Source organism: Periophthalmus magnuspinnatus, chromosome 11 (genome assembly GCF_009829125.3).
Source record: "Periophthalmus magnuspinnatus isolate fPerMag1 chromosome 11, fPerMag1.2.pri, whole genome shotgun sequence".
Classification (NCBI taxonomy): domain Eukaryota; kingdom Metazoa; phylum Chordata; class Actinopteri; order Gobiiformes; family Gobiidae; genus Periophthalmus; species Periophthalmus magnuspinnatus.
Window position 1 is genome coordinate 13,679,972 of NC_047136.2, and position 27,681 is coordinate 13,707,652.

A 27,681-nucleotide genomic window follows, 5' to 3' on the forward strand; every position below is an offset into this window, starting at 1 on the left:
AACACTATCCTGCCAGGATGAATTCTTGTTGGCCATCTTGTTGGTCAGGTTATGTTTTCCTACCTTTGATTTGTCCTAGCATTTACCCTATTTCTCTCCATCTCTGTTTATGTGGGGTATGGGAGAACCTGTGGTCCACTTTATCACATATTACAGACAGAGCAAAATCAATACTAAAATGTATCTTCATGAAGAATAAAAGTGACTGTTATAGCTGTTTAAATTGTAACCAAAGAGAGATAATGTCCAGTTCAAAGAAGAGGGGGCACCTGTCCAGACTGGGTCATTATAAAAGTATGTCCCTAAACAAACAGACATGAAGGCTCAACAGCACCATGTGATACAAACCATGAGGGAGACAAAGGAGTCAGAGCAACATAAGCACTAGTGCTGCACGCATTTAGTCCTTTGATCAGTCAGTGGCGTCTTAGTTGACCAAAACTGTTCATAGTCGATTAATTAATGTATGTTCACAAAAGTAGAAAGGAAAATCAATGGAGTAAGTTAGCTGGAGATTTGGAAGTGTAATATGACAATTTACACAGCTAGAATTGATGTTTTAAGCCTCAGTATTATAAATTGACACAGTGATATAATGCACCCAGTCTGCATACATAGAGCTACTCATTTCACTATTATACACATTCAATTCAGAAATAATTGCAAATTGCTAAGGTTAAAATTAGAATCATCTAAAAATTTGTGGTGTGAAAAATGTGTGCCAAAATAAAATAAAACTGCTATCTCTTGTTTTAGTGTATTTAAAATATGTGTTGCTTACTTATATGGCTTGTTAACTCAGGTGCTATGTTACTTGTGTGTTTCTATAAAATAGGCTATACATTTGAGAAAAGTAATTCCACTTTCACAAATGAGATCCAGAACCAATTCACATCTTTGAATTGGGATTTTGCTTCATTAATCTCTCAGCTCCAGTTCCCTAATGAAGCTATAATTCACAATAACACAAGTTAATAATACAATGGCACTTGTATATAAGTGACTAATGACCCAAAAGAAAGGGAGGGCAGTGGGAGGAACCAGGTATCAGGGCTGGACCTCACCTGAGGTGTGTAAGGTGTTACTGGATCAGACAGAGGCCTTTTCAGTCACATAGAGATGGAAATATTCAGGAGCAGGTGCAGGGACACATGAGGGCAAGGGCATGCAAGGCATTGTAGCACTTAAATTTACACTTCAAATACTGCTTTCAGATTGTGAGAATCTAAAATGGCAGCGTTAAGGCAATCCACACTTTGTTTTTATGTTTTTTGTCTGTTAATGTGGGTATGCCAGGCCAATGAACCGGCTGTGCACGACCCTACGTCTGACACCAGTGATGCTGGCAATGCGAATGAGACGCACTCAGAAGAGCATTCGGAGGAAGGGGGTCCGATCACCACCTTACCCATCGTCAGCTGGAAGTGGCACCATGTGGAGACCCCCTACATAGTTGCACTTTGGGTCCTGGTCTGCTGGCTCTGCAAACTGGGTAAGTCTCGGTGAACTCTGGTTGTAATTAAGGGTGTTCATATACACAGCATCAAATTGGGACTGAACCTGGAACAAACCTGGATTAGACCAGGACTAAACAGGGCTCAAACCAGGACCAAACCAGGTACAAGTGTGACTATAGCTTTCCCAATAGGCAATATTATGGTCAGTTTTATAACAAAATATAAAACTGTATAAGTTACTTCAGTCACTGAAAACTACCTTCCACAGATTAAATCAGTTTTATTTAAAGAAAACATTTAGTTTTTTCTGGGTATTTATTGTTAAACTATACCATATGTAGATAATTATTTTACATTTTGTTCTATGTAAAGTGCAATATTGATCAAAAACGGTTTAATAATAGAAACAGGCCCATTCACTTCCTGTTCAAAACACCAAGACTGATTGTTGTTGCAGTTTAGCTTTGTAATTATGTACTCAGAAGTGGGTGGAGATAGGGGCTAGGTAAAAAATATAAATCTTTGAAAAACACATGAATAAACCAAAATACAACACAAACATAACCTGCTATAAAGCTGATAGCTACCTTTTGTATACTATGTCCCCTTTAAATACCTCTTGGAGTAATTTGGAATGCACTTTGGCTCTTGTAACAGTTCCACTGCCATATGTTACCCTATGTCTAAAATTCAAGGTCCCTCTTCTGCCCCAGGAAGTCCCCCATACCTGATAATGGCCGTGTGCTGTATACACAACAGAGTCAAATGAACTGGAGTAACTGAATGTCTTTTATATGTTCTTCTCAGTCTCTGTTTTTGTTTGTGGACATCTCCAGTGGCATAAATAATGGTGCGTACAATTTGAGGAGAAAATGACATTGTGGCAAGTGTATTGGGCTCACTTTGACCTTTTAAGCCACTTACAGTAGTTACAGTGGAGTTTTCTCGACATTAAATGCAATGTGTGTGAGTCGATATGCGATATGGAGACATTCACTATCCAAGCTGCCCTACAAATCCTAATTGAATTAAGTTTCATTTTGAAAATTAAGAACTAAGTATTAAATAATGGTTTCACCTTTTTAAAACTGAGTAATGAATGTCAAAACTATGCATATAAAAGTAACAGAAGAAACTAATATTCCAAATCCTGATCTAATTTAGTTCCCATCTCCCAGTTCTCTTTTTTCCTAGTATCAATATTGCATGTTTATACTAGTGCACCTAAAACATTGACATGTTTTATGTTTCAATATACACACCAATTTATCCACTTCACTGTTACATGTCTTTGACCTCATTCTACACTGACTAGTTGTGAACGTAGACAATAATAACTTAAATCATCCCAAATGTTTGGACCATAACAGAAATCATGATTATTTGAAACATTTATTATGTACTTTCCAGCGTTAACCGAGATCCAACTTTTTTTGTCAGTTTTTCTTAAAAATCTTCCAGTCGTAAAGATTGGAGGATCAAAGATGCAGACTCGGAGTAAAAGTTTAACAGAGTTTATTACAATCAAGAGAATGTGAATGCTTGTTGGAGGAGCCTGTGGTAGGTAGCTGGGTCAGAGGCTGAGGTGATCGAATTGGTCGTAGGAAGCTGAGTCGGAGGTGGAAGTGCAATGTGGGTCCAAGAAAACGGGATCTGGTGGAAAAAAACAAACAAACAAACAAAAAAAACTAAGAACTTTGAACATAACCAAAAAACAGACTGAGTCAAGCAGAACTGTACCACAGAGGATACACTAAAGAACCACAGACAATCTGGCTGCGTGTGTAGCAATCAGCAGCCCTTTTGTACTCCAGATGTTGTAGGCTTGATTGCCGATCAGCTGCAGATGTGTAGTGGGTGTTGCCAGAAACTCCGCCCAGCTCCAGGCACAGACACAGAAGGAAGACGGGAAGACAGCGCAGAAAACACAGAAAAAACCCGAATCCTGACAATTCCATGAACACGACAGACTTCTTAACAGAGCATTTAACACAAAAAATCCACCAAATTCTGAATTCCGCTCCTGCAACAGTGAATTAACCGTAAAATGTATATGTAAATGGTCAGAATTCCAAAATGGAACTCTGCTTCAAATCCGTCCCTATAACTGCAAACCTTGATGAGCTTTATTTGGCTGGAGCCGAACTCTATGGAAGATGTCACACTCCCTTAATGCACTTCTTTATAGAGTCAATGGAACTGACAGAGGATTGGCTGTAGACCACGAAAAAGCCTCATCATTGACCTTTTGAAACAGTTTGATTGAATTTCAGTCATTATCACTGCCCAGGCCCATATCATCCAGAAAATAATCAGGCAAATTCTTTATAGTTTCCCTTTTCTGTAATTGATCGAGCAATCATTGTAATCAGCATTTATGTTTTGTAAAATTTAGTATATTTTCTTATTTTATACCTTGGATAGTTACATTCCTGTGTATTTAAACATTACTTACAATTTTCACTTGAGATAATTGAGTAGCCTTACTATAAACTGCCAGAGCAAACATATTTCTAAACTTGGTCCAATATAATTTTAAAAGAGCTTGTAAATATTTAATCGGGTGCCTCATTTGTTCTGTAACCATCAGAGTTAAATTTGTGTAGGATTTGCTTATTCAGCTTTTGTGTGAGGACAGATACATAAGAGTGATAAATGTGCAGAATAAAGCGTGGCATTACAAAAATCTGAATAAGTCCCACTGTAAATATTGGTTTTATTATTTCATAGAACACCACCCATGTTCAAATAATGGCATCTCCTCTTCCTGTTGATTTCCTTCATATCTCTCCAGCTCTGCATAAAAGTCCTTCAGATCAGCTTTAAAGAAGACATATTGTGTTTTGTCTGCTATATAGTTATTATCTATGACACAACCATGGATCATTATGTTATATTTTGGACATTTTAAATCGCAATATTGATCTAAAACAACTTAATAAAAGAAACACGTCCGCTGACTTCAAGGTAGAAGTACAGAGCAGTGGGCGTGTATTGTGGTGGTGAAAATGGGGGTAGATCGGAGGAATGACGTCTTGAATACTGGAGTATAAAGATCACTCAAACATGCATGAATCATTCTAACCACAATTTCAAGTGGATAAATGAGAATGTCTCCTTTAATAATGAATGATAGACTGAGTTTCAGAAAAAATATACCGTGAAAAATATGCATTCTTTTTGTGAGCAGGGTTGCCTTTGCACAGATCAGTGAAGAGGTTATAAAGGTTATACATTTTAGTATTGTCAGCAACACTATTGTATAAATATTGGTTTCACATTTTAAGTAGATGTAGTTTTCAATGGCCAATCACTTGTGAGCCATTTGATTGCATAACTTTGCTGCATGTGAACCATAAGATCATTAAAATCTGACCTCCACATATTCACTAACATTAGTCCTCTGACTCTGTCAAGCACACAGCTTTTTCACTGTTAATATTAGACCCTAAAGTGGGAACATTGTACTTTTAACCCTCTGGCATTACAAAAAAAACCCATCACGTTTGATTATTATGAGCTCTTCTACTGCAGCCTGGGGCAGGTCAATAATTAGCAGCAATAGTAGTTTTGGTGCATTGTTATTTTTTGTGTAGTATCAAATACTAACATTTGTATGCACCACTGAAACTCAAATTGCAGTTTTTGATTTCCCTCCCAGAAAATATAATATCTGCATTTTTACATATGCATATATACGTTTTTAACTGAGGTTCTGACTCAAAAGTGATTATACAGTTGCAACCTGAAGTTTACACTATTTAAAAAGACACATACACTTTTTTTTCTCACTGTATGACATCAGACTAACTTTAGGTTAATTGGGATTACCCAAATTATTTCTATTTGCTAAATGGCAGAAAAAGAAGAGAATGATTTTTTTAGACAATGTTTCATGACTTTCTTCAAAGTCAGAAGTTTACATACAGTAAGATTACTATGACTTTAAACAGTTTGTGAAAACTGATGATGATGTCATGTCTTCATGTCAAGCTTCTGATAGGTTTATTGAAAACATTTGAGTTAATTAGATTTCCAGATGGCTGAAGGTGCCACGTTCATTTGTTTAAACAATGATTTGCAAGTATAAATACCGTAGAAATGTCCAGCCATCATACCAGCCATGCCATGTCCCAGAGATGCTTTGTTCTGAAATGTGCATATCAACCCAAGAACAAAAGCAAAAGACTTTGTGAAGATGCTGAAGCTGGTAAGAGTGTGTCATTATCCACAGTGAAACGAGTACTGTAACGACATGGGCTGAAAGGCCACTCTGTCAGGAAGAAGCCATTACTCTAAAAGAAGCACAAAAAAGCCAGATTGCCGTTTGCACAAGGCACACATGGACAAAGACCTAATTTTTGAGGGCATATCCTGTGGTGTGACGAAACTGAAGTTGAAATGTTTGGCCATAATGAGCATTGTTATGTTTGGAGGAAAAAAATTGGAAATTTGCAAACCTGAGAACACCATCCCAGCTGTGAAATACAGGAGTGGCAGCATCATGTTGTGGGGTTGTTACACTGCAGGAGGGATTGGTGCACTTCACAAATAGATGGCATCATAAGGAAAACACTCGGATGGGCGAGTGTCATTTATGTTACAAGAACATCTCTTTTTGTACACAGATGAATCAGTGGTTGTCCAAATGACAAAGGCATGAATGTGCATTGCCAAGGGGTGGTCAAAAATTTGGATAAGGCTTAAAAACTACTACTTCTATTTTGGGAAGGTATATATTTTTTTAGTTTGATTTCATGGGGGGTCTCAAATGTGTATTATGCAGCATTTGCTCACTACGCATTGATGGATTCAAAAACTAGCATTCATCTTCAGTATTTCCTTGTGTGAGCTGCTGGCTGACACCAGAGCTGTAACGACCACAAGGTGGCCTCTCAAACTCTGTTGGTGGTCAGTGCATACTCTGCTTTATCCTTTGGACAAGCATAGATCTCTCTCAGTATCAGTAAAAAAAATTGCCATATACCACAATACCATTCCAGGACCTCCTTGCCCATCCTGTGCTGCAGCCGTGGTGTTTGCTGCTCTTCACAAACAAGGTCCAGCGCTGGCCCATCCCAGAACGTATTTAAAATGATCAACCGATGAAAAGTCAAAAGCGCGCCCCACCATACCTGAAGGTTAATGACGCGAGCTGCAGTTTAGATATAAAGACACACAGTGAGTCACTAGTCTGAGTAAAAAGGTGATGCATGACTGCATTCCTATTCTTCAGAGATTTTATGAAGTATATTGTTTTTGTCAGATGTGTACCAGATGTACCAGACTGGTGAGTGTGTGAAGCTGTCTCCATGGAGATGTAATTGCTTTGCTAGGAATGTTTCACAGCATGGCATTAAACATCTCTATCATGCATTTATTCAGTTACAGTTTTGTACTTCAAGTGTGAAGACATGAATATTGCTTCCTGAGTCTCAAGCCTCAGTTGTTTTTTGTTTTTTTGTTTTTTTGTTTTTTGCATTTTGCTTAGACCTTTTTGAATCGAAGTGATTATCATGAAGGAGTAAACCAGTTTTGAGTGTTGTCCCAATGGAGCCTTTGTGCTTTGTCTGCTCCTGTGAGACCTGACATGACAGCGGCACAATCATGCTCTGATAAACTTCATTCCTCTTTATTGAGAGCAGGTGATGTCACTTCAATTTCCACGGACTTACATAAATGATGTGTTGCTTTTATTATGTGTACTTTACTATACTTTTAAACAATATAAATATGGTTATATACTCAATTACCTACTCACTACTGCATTCGTCTGCTGGGCACAAAAGATGACTTATTCATAGAACATTTGTATTCTGATAATGGCATTGTGAACATATTCACATATTCAAGCATCAGAGAGGACCATGAATCAGAAATGTAAAGTTAGAAGGTTTTATTGAGTCTCATATAGGTAAAGCTAGCAGCATTGCTAGGCAAAAGTGAACAGCGTAGCTATGGGCCCTTCGGAAAGGATGGAAGAGAGCCCTGGGGTGCGTGTGTTTATAGTTCTTATAGTGTGTATCAATGTTTGTGTGTGAAGGAGGATTTTCTGGTCAGCAGCTCACAGTTCTGTGCTTGACTCTGAACAACAATATATTCTATTGTATTCTTTGTGTGCATTTTACTTTTAATCACCATCATTCATTTTAGGATTAGCGCATTAGGATGTAAGTTTAAAGAGTATTGCTAAATGGGGATACTTTATAGCAGGGGTCGGCAACTTCGCTTGGCTTCGGGCCAATTTTTTTCAGCGCCCACAGGTGGCGGGCCAGATGGTAAAGGTATTGGCTTACATATATTTATAAATACATAAATATGAATTACATGCATTTTAACTCACCTAAAACAGCCAATTAAAAAATCCTCGGGCAAAAGCTTTTGCTCCTTTTATTATGGTTTTGGTAAGAATTATGCCTTTGTTGAACATGGTAATATGGATGCTAAAGGCGTACAGTATCGGGTAGAGCTATGAAAAACTTTTCACTTTAAGTTTTTACCTCATTTATTCAGGTCTTTGTCTCATGATATTAATTGAAACTAATACTTTTGTGGTTAAAATGTGCGGATTTAAACAAGGATAAAATCTTTCTAAGACGGTTACTTGAACCAGGAAGCTGCGTAATTATTGCTTATCGTCAAATCTCTCCATCAAAATTCTTTTCTCACGCTGTCTTCTTGTGACCATCGCTGCGATTTAGCTCTGCCTCGAAGGTTAAACTACGACAGGCTTTTAGTCGTGCGTAATACCGCACTAACGGCTTCCTTACTCTGCATTTGGTGCCGTAATGACCTGCACCTTTACGCAAGAGCTGTAGGACTTGGGTGATGCCAAGTGCAGCAAGGATCGTGATAAAATCACAACGTAAATGAAAAATGTTTAAAATTGACATGGCTAAGTGGATTTATGTCGTGTCAAACATGAGCAAAGGTCGGGAACAATAAAACCTGACAGGTGTTTACAAAAAGCAAGTCCCCACCCCGGTTAAAAGAAATCTTCAAACTGAGTATTTTGACAGTTTTGTGATTAAGTGATTTATTTTAATAAAATAGGGAATTTTGAATAACTAACCACAGAAGTGCAAGAAAGCTATAGCGTAACGGGTGCACATTCCTTGAGCTGCGCGCAGTCTGCACGCTTGCCTCACCAGATGTCCAAAAACAGTTTGCCACGATTTTGACTGGTGAAGGTGTATGTACACACCAGTTCATTGTTTGCTTTTAATGTTGTGTTACATGCACATCATGGGCAGTGGAATGCCCGTAGCAGTGCCCACATAACTTGGTACTTGTCGTAACGGTGGGTGTAGCGGACCAAAGGATGCAGACTCGGGGAATATTTACAGTATTTATTAAAGAAATGACAAATGGTGCAGTTCGAGGGTTGATCCGGCGGTGAGCAGGAGGTGAGGCACGGGCCAGGATCCAGGAGCGGAACGTGGAGCGCAGCGGAGATGACGATGCGGGCAGCACCAGGGTCCGGGGTCGCGGAATGCAGAGATAAAACAGACAGTACCAGGGCTGGGAAGCAGGGTGGAAGCAGGGTCGGAGCTGAGCCGAGAGCGCTGGAGCTGAGACCCGTCCAGCAAGCTGGGAGGAGACGCACATACGATCCGGCACCGAACGGGATGAGGCTGAAACGAAGATGAACCGGCACTGAACAGGGTGTAGAAACGCAGATGATCTCGCCCTGAGTGTCTGGTCCAGGAGCTCAGCCCAGCTCGGCAGGTGAGGGAGGGAAGGAGCAGGACAGGAGGAAAAACGTGGAGCAGACGGAGCGGATCATGAGAGTATTTAAGAATCAATGCCGGAAGAAAGTTCAAAATCCTCTGGCGGGCCAAAAAAAAATGGCAAAGGGCCAACATTTTCCCGCGGGCCAGACGTTGCCGACCACTGCTTTATAGTATTAATGGGTAAAATTGTTTCATTTAACATACAAAATATTTACTTGCCAAACAAAGGAGTTTATTGATTACCTATCATTTACAAACAAAATCTAAATTTCTCTGAAGTTTATTGCTCCGCTCATTGATTCTGTAGAAATCTGTGATTTATCTGTTATTTTTTCCTTCTTAAGCAGCCACTTGATTTGATAGTACTATTTATTTATTTATTTATTTATTTATTTATTTATTTTGCACATAGGTAATATAACAAAACACTGACACAACAGATACAAGAGTTGGTAGACTGCTCTCGTGTTAGCAGTACTGTACAGTGACAGAGGATTAACCAGACAGAAACCATAGTGGGACAAGCTGTGAGGAGATTCACAACCTCTGCCGTACGTTCTTTGCATTATGCCAAAGGACCCAGACAGAACCTGCCATTTAGTGGAAATCAAGTGGTGCCTACCTGGCATGATGGTGGTTTTCTTTGGCAGTGGCTTTGCATTTCCCTTCATTGTTGTCAGACATCAAATCCTGAAGAAGTAAAATGGCTCTGATAGTGTTCATCCCAGAGGTGATCAGCCAGAACATATTTATTCATCAGAGTTTTGTCCTTGCAACTACATGGAATCAGTTCATTTGTCTTTGAAAATAAATACCCTTAAAATAATAATTTAAAAAATATATAAAAGTAGGTGCAGGGAGAAATCATGGGCCCACATTAAAGCTTCCAAATTCTAAATACTTATATAGAACCTATATTTATTTGAAAAATAGTTTGAAAAAGGCAGATAACTGTCCAAAGTACATAATGTGCAGGTTTTATTCCCCTTATTCCAGAAATTGCCAAGCTCCTCGTCATTTGGGTTGTATTATTTTGTATGGAGCTGCCGATCTTGACAGTAGATAAGTTCCATAGGGACTACAGAGCCATTTTGAAGCTTCCCAGAGAATAGGTGCAGTGTTGACTTGTTGTTGCACATAACCATTGAACATTTGACACAAACCAACCTACTTTATATCATATTTTAGTGCCAAAAGTTTTCCCAAAGTTTCAATTGACAGAAACGGTATTTCAACTTAACCAGAAGTGCTACTACAAGAAAAGCGCAGTTTAGTTGCATTTCCAGAAAAAGTGGGCACGGTGGAATAAGGTCAATAGAAAGTAGAGCTGAACGATTTGGAATAATATCTATTGCAATTTTTCTGACAGGGATTGTGATTTAATTTCTGATTTTATGTTTTGATAACACAACAGAATAAAAACCTTTCAGTCATACTGGGTATTTTGTTGGATATGATATTTTGATACTTCAGAAATTATCTGTGCAATTCCTCAGTCGTCCAAGTCTGATCCATAGCAAAAGAAAAATACTATTTTATTTTATTTTTGTAATACAATTAGATTTTATAGCTTTTAAATTTTTTCTTTTGCTATCCTTCAGAATTTGCAGCCTTTGTGATTCAAATAGTTATTTTCAATTTGATTGTGATTAATTTTGCAGCCACAGTTGAAAGTCACATTAGCTAGAAGATATTTTTAGTTCACAGATTTGTAACCTGTTCAGAGCTTTGTTTAGATGTGGTGAAATATAAACTCCTGACTGCTGACTCCTGGGTTAGAGAATAAGTGAAGTCTTGATCAGAACAAACGTTTGAGCATTTGGAGGCCTTCAGGTTCAAAGGATCATCTGCAGCACACATTCTCAGAGTGTCCACTTGCAATGCTGTTTGTCCTTGGATTTTTCCTCTCTTCTCTTTTGGGTTATGAACTTAGTTTGACCTAGGACTGGGCAATTAATCAAAAGATTGGGAGATTGTGATTCAGTCATGCCTAATTGTCAATGATGTGGTTGGGCTTTTTTGAATCAAGAGGTCTATAGCCAATGCTCTGTCAGTAAAAGCATGTGGTTTGGATCAGACAGAAGACTTTGGAGGAAGAAATGTTGTATATATATATATATATATATATATATATATATATATATATATATATATATATATATATATATATATATATATATATATATATATATATATATATATATATATATATATATATATATATATATATATATATATATATATATATATATATATATATATATAGCACAAATTAAAAAGATGTACTGTTTATGTTCATGTTTCCCATATCACCTGGCCCTAGTTTGACAAGTCTGTCCATTGCTATATCAATAATATCACATCAGTGCTCGACATCTTCTCATAGGCCCAACATTTACATTCATATTTTGGATTAAAATAGCATAAAAATTTGACAGTGTAATTGTGTACTTCACTGCAACACAACTAGTGATTTGCATTTCTGTTTAGCTGTCACAACCCAAGCACCTTACCGGCTTGTTTCATGGTTCTTTTATTTCCTTTTTATATTGTTTTTACAAATGTATGTATGGACATTTGACACGTCTTGGCAATACAGTCTTAGACGTTTGATCTCAAGCTCTAAACTTAATGTAAAATCTTGTTTCCACTGGTTCAGTTTGAAGCAGATCGGTACAGATCGCAAGTGCCTCCACTGTCTATAGTGAACTGTACCACCCTGTTTGAGGCATCTGAAGTGGACCCTGGAGGGATGTAACTCCCTGAGGGGTCAACGTGGTATGGATTGCATTGCCTAAGGCGTGGTTACACATGAAATTAGATGATTGAACAAGAGAGAACAACAGCGACAAGGATGATGCAACAGCTGTTTCCTATAGATGCATGGCACTCACGTAACAAGATCTAAAATGTTATATTTCCAGTGCATAATGCATCTAAGAATAGCCAAACCCAATTGGCATAACATAAAGAGATGCTAAAATGCAGCATAGAAGTGCCACAGTGTCACAAACTGAGGCACTTTGCCTTTTTGTGAATTGCTCTATTCGACCTCATAATTACGAGTATAATTCGGATAGGCAACGATTAGATTTTATTTATTAAGAAAACATTTTTGGATAAGGTCAGTTGCTCACATAACAGAGGCCTGCCCCTTGACCTGGAGCCCGAAACTAGGAGCATGGAAACACAACTTGGCTGCAGGGAGCCGCACCAAACAGACCCGCTCCAAGGTGGCCTCAAGTGATTCGTACTAGTGAAAAAGGATTAAGACAGTTTGTAGATTCACATATTGAGTTATTACTACAGTTGAGGTTGCTGTAGAGTACAGTATATAACTTTCTGAAGGTGGCATGATTCCATGGAAAATTTAAAACTATACTTCAGGACGCAATAAACAAAAAATAAAAATATTGGGCTGCTTTTTTGTTGGCTAAAAAGATACATACTGTGGCTTTAAGCGTCGGAAGCTGGAAAAAGTTCAGCACGTTTTATATGTGACTGAATAACTTCTCAGAAGCACATTTCTGAAAACATCAACCACAAATGTAACACTTTGTAGACACTAGTTATAAAAGGCTCAGGGTCGTGGTAGAACTAACTACAAACTGTAGCGGCAAAGTGGATACAATTCAATCAAACCAAAAGACAGAAGAGTGAATAGATTTTTTAAATTTTTTATGTTGACCTTGGCTGTAACTCTGAAATAGTTTTGGATAAGAGACACTGTTGGGATTGCTTTTTTCTTGTTGTGGGTCCAATGCTACGCTTTGAACATGGGAAAACCTGGCTGCTCTGGACGTTGATTTGCTTAATCTTAGTTTTTGGGATTGAAGCGAAATCTAAATCTGACCATAGCCACAATGGACATCACCAAAATGCCTCCAGCATCACAGGGATTCCCATTGTCACGTTTAAGTGGCACCATGTGGAGATGCCATACACTGTTGCATTGTGGATACTGGTGGCTGGGCTTGGCAAACTGGGTATGTATCTGGCAACGTAGTTCATGTGACCTAATGAGTGACTTCCTATGCATAATAACAGTGTCTCACCGGCTTCGATTCTGCATTAAAACTAATTAATATACAGATTTCACTTAGAATATCTCATAGACATGAAAGAAATGATCAGAGGTTGTGTAACTTGGATGATATCAATAATACTAACAAACTTAATTTCCAGGTGTCAATCTCATATAATATATATAGACATAGTATCTTTCAAGAGTGAGGCCTATTTGAAATGCAAAACTTTAAGGTAAGGAAGGGACTGGGAATTATGCATATAAATGTGCATAGTATCACATCTAAATTAATTAACTTAACTAAATTAACTAGGTTCTAAAATTATAATACAACCACTTTACAGCTAATCACTTAAGCTCTAGATCAAGTTATGAAATATTGTGCTACATTTACTTGTAAATGATCACACTAAAGAATTGTCTTTCAAGTCTACTTACGGTAGTTAAACTATGTTTTCTTTTTTTTTTAATAAAGAATGCTTGTGCGATGGAGAGATGCTGTAATGTGTTTCATGAGTTACAAATGTTCACAAACCTTCAGTTTTACAGAAGTAAAAGTCTTTTTGCCAGTAACACCATGTGTTTCCAGAAAGCATGCAGGCAAGGCAAGGCAAGGCAAGGCAAGTTTATTTGTATAGCACAATTCGTACGCAAGGTAATTCAAAGTGCTTTACAGAATAAGAAAGACATTAAAATCGCACAAATCAAAACATAAATAATCACAAATAATCATCATAAAATTAACATTAAAAGAGAAGAGTGCAGAATAAAAACCTTTCAGTCGTATGCACAGCTAAACAGAACTGTTTTGAGCCTGGATTTAAACATTGTCAAAGTAGAGGCCTGTCTCACATCTTCAGGAAGATTGTTCCAGGTTTTAGCTGCATAAAACTTAAACGCTGATTCCCCATGTTTAGTCCTGACTCTGGGCACCAGCAGGAGGCCGGTCCCTATGAACCCGGATGGTTCATATGGCACTAACATGTCGGAGATAAACTTTGGACCTAGGCCATGGAGAGACTTATACACAAGCAGAGCTGCTTTAAAGTCTATTCTTTGAGCTACAGGAAGCCAGTGCAGAGACCTGAGCACAGGACTTATGTGCTCGTACTTCCTGGTTCTAGTCAGGACCCGAGCAGCAGCGTTCTGGATGTACTGCAGCTGTGTTAAGGCTCGTTTGGAGAGGCCAGTGAGCAGGCCGTTACAGTAGTCTAACCTACTGGAGACAAATGCATGGATAAGTCTCTCTAAGTCTGGTTTTGACAGTAAACCTTTGATTTTGCAATGTTCTTTAGGTGGTAAAAAGCTGCAGATGTTATTGATTTGATGTGGCTGTTAAAGTTCAAGTCTGAGTCCATTATTACCCCTAGATTTCTAGCCTGATTTGAAGGTTTTAGAGAGAGAGACTGGAGGTGACTGCTGACACTTTCTCTATGTTTCTGTGGGCCAAAGATGATGACTTCAGTCTTGTCTGAGTTTAGCAGAAGAAAGTTGTTTTGCATCCACACACTGATCTGCTGGATGCAGTGGCAGAGTGAATCCACTGGTCCATATTCACCTGCTGCACCTCAAGATGGTGAACACAAGTGGAAAATTTGATTGAGATTTGGTTTCAATGTGTTTGCAAAAAAAACAAAAACCTTAACACTTGTGAGGTACATCTCTTGAAGCTGTTGTTCAACAAAGCAATGCCACAATGCAGCTAAAATAAAAAAAATAAAATAAAATTGTGAACTGGACAGTTTTTTATTATAAATTACATCAAAGTCTCGTTCTTGTTCTAGTGGGAATTGTGTCTTATCTCTCCTAATTCAAATTGTCCCGATTCTTCCGGTCTGGTTTTGTCATTACCTGTTCTATTCTTAACATGACCTCCTAACGACTCCTTGTTTCCACAGCTCTGTATGATTATTAACTACACTTTAACAGTGATGTCCTACACTGCACTGATCCTCTTTTTTTTTGGAATTATTTATATTTAGACACACTATCCAAAACACCATCCCGAAATTGCTAGTCTGTAACTGACAATGTGAGAAATTAAAATGTTTAGAAAAGCTCAACACTGAATCAGGGTGCCTACTTTAAAGTAACTCATTTTGATACATTTTGATAAATTGTGCACTGGAGATATGTTATGTCCTGCAAAGAAGCACAAATAAAATATTAGATATATTTTTCTATGACATTTTTTATTTAGTATGTATGATTGTCACATACACACAAAACACTTATTTACATTACATTTAAACATGCTTTGGAATAAGAGACAGACTAACAATTTATACTCAAAGTCACTGTTATGAAAGAAAGATCAAAGTAGTTTTATCTAAGTTTTGAAAATGTCTGTCCTAATATTTTCCATGTCTTTTTGCAGTGATTGAGGCTAACCACCATGTGACCAACGTGATCCCGGAGAGTGCCTTGCTCATCTGTTTCGGGTTCATTTTGGGCGGCATCATTTGGGGGGCAGACAAAGTCCAGACCTTCAGTCTCACACCCACAGTCTTCTTCTTCTACCTTCTGCCCCAAATCATCCTGGACGCAGGGTACTTTATGCCCAATAAGCTGTTCTTCTCTAACCTGGGGGGCATCCTGATCCACGCAATCATCGGAACATGCTGGAACGCAGCCACTGTGGGCCTGTCGCTATGGGGATGCCACGTGGGAGGGGCCATGGGTGAGAGACTCTTTACATTTATGTACTGAAGTGTAGAGGGTGTAAGGATCCAATTGGTATATTATATTATCACAATAATCACTTCATTGGACTGTTTGATTATGAAAATATAATCATTGTATTTATTTTAGTAATAACATAATTATTTTAATGATTATTTACCTATGGCAGATAAGTTCTACCAGTGTTTTGGGGTGATATGCAGGACCAATTTAGATTTTTTTTTCCCCAGGCAAAAAATTGCAAATATTCTCTCTTTATGTATCTCTATTGTAAACAGATGCTAAATAGTTCCAACCAAAACTTTTAGTCTTCTCCAACAACAAAAGAATAAATTAAGCATTCAAGAGACAATATAATGTCATAATAATCGATACATACACATGACGAAAAATAAGCTAAAGATTTTAAGTTTGGAATGTAATGTAAATCAAAATTTCAGGTGACATAGATATTGGGCTGCTTCAGTACCTGTTGTATGGAAGTCTGCTCTCGGCTGTGGACCCTGTGGCCGTGATCGCAGTTTTTGAGCAGGTCCATGTGAACGAAGTCCTGTTTATCATGGTGTTTGGAGAGTCTCTACTGAATGATGGAGTCACTGTGGTATGTTAAACTCATAGACTGTATATATATAAATATATATACTGTATAGCCTGGTTTCAGAAGACATCACACCACTTTAGATGCAGTACTGAATGAAATTTTGGACCAGGAAGAGTTAATTTATTAAAACATATAAGTGCCACTTCAAAAGAATTACAAAGGCTTACAATTGTGTAGCATTGTTTTGAAAAGCTATATCGATTTTAGTGCAATAAAAATATGATTTCCCTTCCTGGGCAAATTCTCAAAACTATACTTTTTTATATTATCTGTAGAGGACACTATCAAAAAGGGAATAAAACTCTTCTAACTGTTTCATGCCAAATTGTGTATTAACATAGCAAGTTATTAAGGTATTTGATCAGGATTGACATTTTGTTGATGTTACTATGAAAATGCCTTGGATTAATTTTTTTTTTTCAAGAAAAATCCAAAGTCCACAAAAGTTGAATCTGATAATTTATAATAGTCGTGAGTAACATTTTCTTGCATAATTTTTCAATCGCACCAAAATATCCCCATGTAATCGACAGACAATTACTTTACCACAAAACCCTGTAGAACAGTTATGACAAGTGAAACCCAGCATTAACTATTTAACATGGTTTCTATTAATTTGTAGAAATCATACATAATAGAACTTTGAAGTGGATGTAATTTCAACAATGAAGTTTAAATACTTCTCAGAAACTTTATCAAGGATAGTTTTTCGAATCATGAGTCATATTTGATAAGGTTTGATTGCACTACATGTGGCCTTTATCTAATATAAATAAAATAACTGTGGTGAAGTGGTGACACAGTAAATAATAGTGATGAATTAAATAGGTATAGGGTGGCAAGTTAATGATAAGTTAAGTTTTATTGTAGTAGTAGTAGTATTAGTTGGTTGTTTTTTTTTATTTTGTTTTGTCTGTTTAAATCTTTTTTGCTTGGTATATTTTGTTCATGGTTTTCTTCATTTTTTAATTTGGCCTAGTTGTAATTACCAATGTTTTAAACTATGCAAATTATCATTTTATTTTTTATTTCTACAGGTGCTATTCAACGTTTTTGATGCATTTGTGTCTCTGGGAGGAGCTGAAATCGATGCAGCAGAGATCATCAAAGGAATTAGTATGTATTTTATTCCAATCTGATGCTGAAAATATTTTATGCTGTCAATAAATAAATGTCAAAGGATTTACAGTCATAATAATCTAACAGTAAAAATATGCTTTCTTCCACAGTTTCCTTCTTTGTTGTGGCGTTCGGAGGGGCTCTGGTTGGGGTGGTTTTTGGATTATTGTTGTCTCTTTTGACGCGTTGCACCAAAAACATTCAGATAATTGAACCTGGGTTTGTGTTCGTCCTGGGATACCTGTCCTACCTGACAGCGGAGATGCTCTCACTGTCGGCCATCCTCTCGTACGTGATAAATAAAAATATATTTTATTGATCAAAGTTAGGAAATTACTTGTTTACATTTAGATTACCTGTACTAAAAAGAGTAAAAAAAGCAAATCACTGTCCATTTAGAATTATGTGAAATGTTTTGAAAAAGAATTTGAGCATTATACACATTACACACTACTTAACGTCCTGTCCAATGAGACCTACATGGAAAAAATTAAACATAAATTAATGAATTAATACAATTTTAAAATGTTCTGTTTCTTTAGGATTACATTCTGTGGCGTGTGCTGTCAGAAGTACATAAATGCAAACATGGATGAGAAGTCGGTTACGACAGTGCGCTACGCCATGAAGGTTTTTGCTAATGGCTCGGAGACTATGATCTTTGTGTTCCTCGGAATCTCGGCCATTGACAAAACCATCTGGGTCTGGAATACCGGCTTCATCCTGCTCACACTGCTGTTTGTGTTCGTCTACAGATGCATTGGTAAAACTCAGAAAATAGACACATTACATCCCTCTAATCCCTGCTACTGGAGATGCATACTGACATTGTATCCTTAAGTAACACACTTCACTTTACTTAGTTGTGTTGCAGCTTCGGACTAAGCTAACTTATGCACTAATGCATTAAATTGTAGGAATTTCAAGAAAAACACTATTATTATTATTATTATTATTATTATTATTATTATTATTATTATTATTACTTTACACCATACTAAAGTTACATAAATAAATCAAGTACAAGCTAAAATTATTTTCATACAAAACTTCTAAGAATATTTCATTTTTGTAATTATATAATATTGGAATGCTAATGCATGTTTTTATATATTTTAAAAATAGGGCAGTGCTCACAACATACCCCACAGTTAGTAGTTTTATACTGTAACCAGTTTATCAAGAAAAAATGGAGAACAAATAATAATATACCTGAATACATTTGTACCTTTCTACTTGTATGTTTTGTATCCAGGTGTGTTTTTCTTGACCTGGATTCAGAACAAATTCAGGCTGGTGCCACTGGACTTCACAGACCGGCTCATCATGAGCTACGGTGGCCTGCGGGGGGCAGTAGCGTATGGACTCGCTGTGCTGCTAGATGAGAACAAAATTAAAGAGAGGCCTTTGATGATCGGGACCACCCTGATAGTGGTGTACTTCACTGTCATTTTACAGGTGTGACAAATGTAACCTGGACTGCAGTTTAATTACAGCACATCAGAATCAGTGATTAGGTTACCGAAATCAATATCAGGGATCAAACTTTGGCAGTATCAAACTGACACTAGCCTAGACTCAAGACATAAAGGTCCTTGGTCCGATTACTGGACCAGTAGAGGAAATGTACTTTAACTTACCTGAAGAGGTGTCTGCCGATCAATGTGTTAAGATTTGTGGACAGAGCACATGAAGTTAGTTGGAAATAAGAGAAAGAAGATGTAATACATAGGTCAGGTAAAGATATGGATGAAAAACTGTTGAATAGGTCTTCCTGTAGTCAAAAGATACTGTGGTAGTATTTTTACCAATATCTTGGATTATGTGTTTTACAGGGAATAACCATGAAACCTCTGGTCACATGGCTAAAAGTAAAAAGAGCTACTTCTTCTGACCTCATGCTCATTGGAAAAGTGCAGAACAAGGTATGACAGTGTGACAGTTAATATTATATACTCAAAGCACTGCATAAAAGTATATTATATAAATTATATGAATGTTTGGTTTCACGTTATAGGTGTTTGATCACTTGTTGGTGGCAATTGAAGACATCTCAGGCCAAAAGGGACATAACTACATGAGGGACAAGTGAGTATATGTAATTAGGCAAGGCAAATTTATTTGTATAGCACAATTCATACACAAAGTAATTCAAAGTGCTTTATAGAATAAGAAAGACATTAAAATCACAATACAAACAAATCAGTCTAACCTACTGCAGATAAATGCTTGAATAAGTCTCTCTAAGTCTGGTTTAGACAGTATACCTTTAATTTTTGCAATGTTTTAGATGGTAAAAAGTTGTTTTCAGTGTTATTTATTTGATGTGGCTCTTAAAGTTCAAGTCTGAGTTCATTATTACACCTAGATTTCTAGCTAGATTTGAAGAGAGAGAGATTGGAGTTGACTGCTGACACTTTCTCTTTATTTCTGTGAGCCAAAGACTATGACTTCAGTCTTGTCTGAGTTCAGTTGGAGAAAGTTGTTTTGCATCCCAACACTGATCTGTTGGATGCATTGGCAGAGTGAATCCACTGGTTTATATTCACCAGATGCCAGTGAGACATAGATCTGAGTGTCATCCACATAGTTGTGGTAGGACACATTATTGCATCATTATTAACTGGCCTAATGGCAGCATGTAGAGATTGAACAGCAGGGGCCCCAGGATTGACCCCTGGGGCACCCCACAGGTCAGAGGCATTTTATCTTTTCCAATGTACTCAATGTCTTCTAGATAAGACAAGTTTAGTGCTGTACCAGAGATGCCCACCCAGTCCTCTAGTCTGTGTATGAGGATCCCATGATCGAAAGGGTCAAAAGCAACACTCAGATCTAACAGGATCAAGACTTTGCCTGCATCAGTGTTTAGTTGGATGTCATTTGTCACCTTGATAAGAGCAGTCTCATTGCTATGTGGGTCTAAAACCTGACCTTGCAACCTTACAGGTGCAAAGTGACTCAGTTCTACGTGCTTGGTGGCTGCAGGGGTGTTATTTACAGTAAACCTTGCCATTAAAAAATACTGCAAACTCATTTCACTTAGATATGGAAATTAGTTTTAACGGTAGCCGGAAGGTTTGTTCTGTTTACGGTTGCAAATAGGACACCAGAGTTGTTACTGCAACTTCCAATAATGTCAGAAAAATAACTCTCCCTTTCATCCAGAACATTCACAACACTCAGTCACAGAACATAAAACATTTCCATGAACAGTGCACCTGTGTTATCATTTATGTGTCTCCTTTGAACAACTGCGGGTGGAGTTGATTCCACTAGAACTTACCTGTATTATTGTCAGTCATGTTTCAGTTAAAAATATAATGTCAAGCTAAAAAGAAGAAATAAAATCATTAATTGAAAATGATTTGTTACATAAAGAACTGACACTGCACAGCAAGTTTCAGATTAATTTCATTAGGACTGGATGTTGCCTAGCAGGGAGTGTGGCATTTTGGTCTTTAGAACGTATCAGTCAGGTTTAAGATGAAAGTAGCAGGTTTTTCTTCTTTGAAAATATTACCACTGAAAGTAAGTAAGTAAGTAAGTAAGTAAATAAGTAAGTATTTTATTTGGTCATTACATTAAAAATCAAACATTATTCCACATGTATATAACATCTCTATCATGACTGAAAAGTTTTAGGCTGAAGTAAAAAATACTTATAATGCCTAACCCTATTGAATAATAACACACAAGAATTACAAGAAAAGCAGCATCAGTTCTACAACAAATGACTCAATGTGTACAAAAGAAAAACTACAAACCATGGCAGTTCACATAAATCATTCCTGAGCCCTGTAATTTTCAAAAAATAATGTTTTATACCTCTTAAATGCTTCTACTCTGTAGGAGCTTTTTAATTTCTTACTCTTTAATTCTGTGTTGGTAGTCCCGACAGTATTCACAGAAAGAATTACCGTACTTAGGTTTCTTCCCCTGTTGCTGGCAGATAACTTGTTGTAAAAATGTTTTAAAAGTCGTTTACTTAAAAGAAATCATAACTAGACAGATTTTCCAGCACTGGAAGAGATAAAATGATTAAAAAGCAAAGTAAAGAAGGAAGCAGCTGAAGCAAGAAAGCATAGCACCTGCACTCTTCAGAAGCAGGAAGCAAAAGCATGAATTAGTAATAATAATTTTGGTGAAGTTGATTAAGCACATTTGAATCAAAATCACAATCTGAATGGTCCCAATTAGAAAACCGCATAGACTGTGAATCGGTTTGAAGTCAGTCTTCTCTCAAATGTTAAAAAATACCATTATATAAAATTAAAATAAAGATCCTCATATATTTCTGTTTAAATTCAGGTGGAATAACTTCGAGAGTAAATGGCTTTCCTGGATTTTGATGAAGCCTTCAGCGAGAAAGAAGCACGATCATGTGTTTGACGTTTTCCACCAACTCAACCTAAGAGACGCTCTGGACTATGTGGCCGAGGTATGACTGTAAATACAACTTCCCTTGACATGGAAAAAAATAATAGGTTGGGTTCACGTGACAACACAACTTTCTAAAATCCTAATAGTTTAAAATTAAGCTGGAGGATGGGTCAGAAGTCTATGGTGAAATTTGCTGTTTGGCTGTTTTGTCAAGCTGGTTTATGGTTAATATCTTTTTAATTACTGGGCCTATCCACATGAAACAAAACTGGCAGTCAACGTCTTCTCAGCAGAAATAAACTGTATTTTTTCAGAAATTGGTGCCATTATTGAACCCCAAAGAGATCATTGTTGCCATGTGGACTAAGAACATAAATCCATAAGAGTAACATTACAAATTTGTGTTGCCAGTCCCAAGCACATGATAGAGTTCAATATTTAAGGATGATAAGTTTGGATTTTTTTTAAACAGTATATCTCCTATAGTGTTATATAGACCACTGCCTCCATCTGAAATTATGACATGTCTTAAATTCCCAAAAAATTGACCCAACCTATTATAAGTACCATTGTGAGTAAGTCCTGTTGTTTTGTCTTGTACAGGGTGAATGTAAGGGCAGTCTGGAGTTTATTCGAAATGAAACCGCTTACATTGACTTCAGGAAGAAGTTTGGGGATGATTTTTCAGACATCTCAATGCCTGACATCACGATTGACATGGGAGACACAACTATTGCTAATCCATACACAAGGTAAACAAGTTATAAGTGATCAAATTTTCGCATATAGCTATTGTAGAATAGGTTGTAGTATCCTGAGAGTTGCAGAAATGAGGCACTAGGTATGTTATAAAGTTTTTAATGGTTATTGGCAATAGCCAGATACCTATATAGACTTGTTTGCTGAAAGATGATAATTTGTTTTACTGTGTAACAAAGGTAAAATCAATTACATTTGTTGTTTGGGACTTTTTGAGACTGTTACATTTTGGGGTTTTTTCACTTACCGGAATATTATGTTGTATAATAGTACACCTTTAATATAATACAATATGAAACGTTTTTGGTGGAGGTTACAACCCCTGCTTATCTCCATGGAGATGTTGTTGCTTTGCCTGGAATGTACCTCAATCTGACATTAAACTTTTTGGTCTCGATAGAGCCAAGCACAGCACAACCAGGACAAGTTACTGGTTGCAAAAAAACTTGAAAAATATGCATTCTTTACAGTGAGTGGGCTTGCCTCACAACAGATCTGACCAGTAACTTCATAACTTGTCTCCATGGTGATAGATAGGTTTTAATGCCACACTGTGGAACATCGAGGGAAATCAGTAACATCCATGTAAGCTTATCTAGTTATCTAGTTTAAAAAGATATACACACTACGGACAGGTTGTCTGAGACAGTGGCTCCTAATGACCAAAGTTGAGAACAATACTTTATATACTTTACATATTAATGGACTTCTATTTATGCATTTCTTTAGACAAGACACCTTTAGACGAGACACTGTGCCTTCTATTAGTTTGGAAATGCATGAACAGACAATGAATGGACTGAGAGAGTCAGAGGACATGAACACGCATCACCTACTGCAACAGCATCTGTACAAGGGCCGGAAACAGGTAGGTAAACCAAAATAGTAGACAAAATAGAAAAAAAATTATCTGATTAGTATATAGTTGGCTAAAATCGACATATCATGCCTTTTGTATTAAACTATAAAATACATACATCATTATTTTGTTCATAATAAATCAATAAAACTTATCTAAACAGCTTAATAATAAAAACAGGTTCACTGACTTCCTGTTCAAAAATGCAGAGTGTGAGTTTGCTTCAAATCAATGTAAATACAACCCTGACTAACATAATGATAAGGAGCATTGTTATAACATGGCTAAAAGCTGATCTATACATAATATGTCCCCTTTAATGTTAATTTTTGTGTTTGTTTTTGTTGTAGCATCGTCATAGATACAGCCGGAGCCACTTTGATGTGAACCAGGATGAAAATGAGGTTCAGGAGATTTTCCAGAGAACAATGAGAAACCGTTTGGAATCATTCAAATCGGGCAAGATGGGAGTCACACCCCCAAAGACCATCACCAAGCACTCCAAGAAAGACACACAACAGAAGGTGAAAAAGGAGATGAGATGGAATAGACCCACATTGTATAGTGATCTGCCCTGTAACAATCATTACTATCAACACATAATTCAATAAATTGTAGCCGGATAAATATTTCTTTTTTTTTTTGGTAGTAAGATTAGGGTCAGATAAATAACTTCCATGACTCAATGTATCAATGTAGACCCTAATACTGAGCATAGCATAAAGTAGTTACATTTGTTATTGTTAATATGATATTTGGTTATAGCGACAAGCCTAATAATTATCACATGCTTCTATTTTTATAGCAATAACGTCTTCTATTTTTGCAGATGCCCAATGGTAAATCAATGGACAAAACAAGAAGCTATCATTCTGGTGATGAAGGTCAGTCTTTACGAAGATGTTATATTAGAGTCTATTTTTAATTTATTTTTAAGTATATTTTTTAAATTATTATAAACTATTTATCTATTATCTTGTTTTATTGCATGTACCATTTTCCTTCAATTCTTTAACTGTGTGGTGCAACACTGGAATTTCCCCACTGTGGGACTAATAAAGGCATATCTTATCTTATCTTTGAGAAAATATGTGTTGACAAATAAAGAAAAAGCTAAAAATATATAAAATTTAAAATATAACAGCATTTCATCTCTAAAGATAGATTGTGCTTGCAGATTTTGAGTTTTCAGAGGAGAGCAGTGCTTCTGGATACACAGGATCTATTCCCAGAGTGTCCTACACAGCTGGAGGTAAGAATATAATGCATAATTTTGCACAGCTCCATAATTCTCTTCTGTTGATTTTACAAAGCAACCAAAATAAATTTTAACTACATTTAACTACATCAGTTAGCTAAGTCATTCAGACAGACAGTGACTCCATCTTTTCTGCATCACTCGAGAAAAAATAAACAACTAAAAACCCAACTCTACTATGGTACTATGAATCCTATACTTTACCATTAATTTTAAAGAACAAGAATTGATTTAAACAAGCATATATATATATATATATATATATATATATATATATATATATATATATATATATATATACATACATACATACATACATACATACATACATACATACATACATACATACATACATACAGATAGATAGATAGATTGGGTGATTATTTATGTTTTGATTTGTGTGATTTTAATGTCTTTCTTATTCTGTAAAGCACTTTGAATTACCTTGTGTACGAATTGTGCTATACAAATAAACTTGCCTTGCCTCGCCTATATATCCTGGCCACTCGCGCTGTGGCTGTTGTCACAGATCCCGCAGGTCTGAGTTTATTTAATCTTTTTATTGAGTCGCTTTCAGAAATTATACAACCCGATCCAATGTTGCAAGGTTTAAGTATGAGGTGTTCTGAGTACAGGATATGCCTCCATGCAGATGATGGTGATGATGCTCTTCTTTAGCCTTGAGAATTCATACTCAGATTGATGGATTTATTTCAAGAATATGGCAGCCTGTCAAGTTACATCCTTAACATTGAAAAAACACAAGCCTTGGTATACACCATCGTCTGAATTTAAAATATGCATTACTGCAACTCCTACAATTATTATACGGTACTGGTACCCAATATAGATATATCACAGATTGATGTATCGTTCAATACCACAATTATTGGATTATTAGTATGAAAAGTTTGACAATCTTAGTCTACAAGAAAGCATCACAACAGTAGCTCATACATTACAACATGATATAAAATAACAAAAATAGCAAAAAATAAATGGTAATAAAATAAAATTCAAATACAAAATAATATTTAAAGTAGCAGAAATAGCTGCTAACCCCATGTCCCCTCTCTTTTCCAGTTGGCATAGAGAACCCGGCCTTCATGCCCGACCTGGACCCCATGGCGCCGGTGCAAATCCCGCCTTGGTTAGCCGAGGGGGAGACGGACAGTGCCACAGTCGCCCCGTCACAGAGAGCTCAGGCCGGACTGCCCTGGACTCCCAGTAACCTGCGCCGCCTTGCCCCCCTCCGAATCAGCACCCGCTCCTCAGACTCCTTTGTGTTAGCGGACACACTACCCTCCTCTTCACGGGAGAGAGATGAACTCCCTCCTCCTCCCTCCCCTCCTCCCTCTCCTCCTCACTCTTAGAAAAAACAAGCACTGCTTTCACACTTACTTTGCACAGACACCACGTAAAAAACTGTGACTGAAGGATTCACATTGTAGCTTCTCTGGTGGAGGGTCTGCGACCAGCTTGTCTCCTTGGAGGTATTATTGCGCTTGACTGCAAGATTCCAAAGTATGGTATTATAAGTCTCTATCTATGGGGACAAGCATGTCTGTCCACCAGAAAAGTTGCAGGTCAGACCTGTGGACAGACAGTCCTGCTGCAGTAAAGATTTTTTTTTTAGGCTAATCAAATTATTTTTTAACACTTACCATTGAATTAATGCAAGATGGGTACATTTAATGCCATACTATGTAACATTTCGGGTTAAAGAAATAATATCTCCATGAAGACAAGCAGATGGAGGACCCCAGAAAAATTACATAATGTACCTTCATCCCACAAAACAATCTACACTGGACCAGGACTAAACCAGGACTAGAATAGGACCAAACCAAGTCTAGATCACAACTAAACAGGGCTAAAACCAGAACCAAACCAAGACAAGTGTGAACTCTTCCATAATGGCTCCCCTCAAATCTAACTCAGGTCCAAGCTCAGACTTTGCACTGTCTCCTCTCAGAATATTGAACAAGGAGTGTTGTTTTTCATGCCATTCTTTAATCTAGACAAAACATTCCCAGTCACGGAACCTTTGAGCTGTTGGGAAATTTCACTCAATGTTAAACCACATGTGAACTGCATTATTTGAGTTTGAACCTTGTCGTGCTTCAAGCGTGCGTTCAAAACCCTAAAAACCTTCCCCAGTGTGATGTAATTTCAAAAGTTGACTTAATGTGTAGGTCTAGTAAATGGTTGATTTTAATGTAATAATCAAATGATGCTGCCTTTTTCTGTTACTGTTTTTTGGTTGGTTTCAGAACGAAAATGTTTGAAGTCATTTGTAAGTTTTATTCATATAAAATGAGCCTGTGCATAAATAAATTGTGATATTATATGTTTAATCTGTGGTAAAAGAGTTTAATTTATTTTATTAAAGACCTGAAACAGAAAAAAGACAGAGGGTTTTTCTTGTTTGTTTGTTTTGAGAAATGGAATATAAATACAAACCAAATATTATGTTTTTTATGCATAAATCAAAATTAAAGACAAGTTACTGTTAGGACAATCGAGCTCTAGCAAGGATGGACATGTTAAAGACCATTTTCTTGTGAAATAGCAAAATATATTATCCCTGAGTTATTAGGAAAAAAGTAATGTTGTATGTAATGTAATGCACAAAATGGATCACAATAAAATGTTCAGTAATAACATTGACACCACATTCAGCTTTAGAATCTGTTCCATGTCATTATTTACTTTTACCACAAGAGGACACTATAGGAACCTGAAAACTACTTTATAGTTATACTAGGTTTGGGGCCTACTTTGGTATGGGGCCTGCCACTTG

The 27,681-nt window shown here is 36.9% G+C and overlaps 2 protein-coding genes and 1 pseudogene across 3 annotated transcripts in view; 2 read left to right on the forward strand and 1 right to left on the reverse strand.

Moving 5' to 3' along the window:
• Positions 1-27,681, reverse strand: part of usf2 (upstream transcription factor 2, c-fos interacting) — a 142,645-nt gene that overhangs the window by 50,986 nt on the left and 63,978 nt on the right. The window lies entirely within an intron of this gene.
• On the forward strand, positions 1,093-27,564 carry LOC117379103 (sodium/hydrogen exchanger 3-like). 2 transcript variants are annotated; one of them, XM_055225313.1, is made up of 16 exons: positions 1,093-1,492; positions 15,595-15,897; positions 16,340-16,500; positions 17,538-17,616; positions 17,730-17,907; positions 18,162-18,382; positions 18,875-19,077; positions 19,455-19,544; positions 19,637-19,707; positions 21,931-22,060; positions 22,606-22,754; positions 23,491-23,629; positions 23,971-24,144; positions 24,450-24,504; positions 24,798-24,872; positions 25,962-27,564. In XM_055225313.1, exons 1-16 carry the CDS (start codon positions 1,231-1,233, stop codon positions 26,249-26,251), a joined length of 2,580 nt encoding a protein of 859 aa, XP_055081288.1. In that variant the 5' UTR covers positions 1,093-1,230; the 3' UTR covers positions 26,252-27,564. The 2 variants fall into 2 exon arrangements, with proteins under 2 accessions (XP_055081288.1, XP_055081287.1); XM_055225312.1 differs by having other exon boundaries at positions 1,133-1,492; positions 23,506-23,629; positions 25,962-27,286.
• On the forward strand, positions 7,415-9,988 carry LOC129456670 (cytochrome c oxidase subunit 7C, mitochondrial-like; annotated as a pseudogene).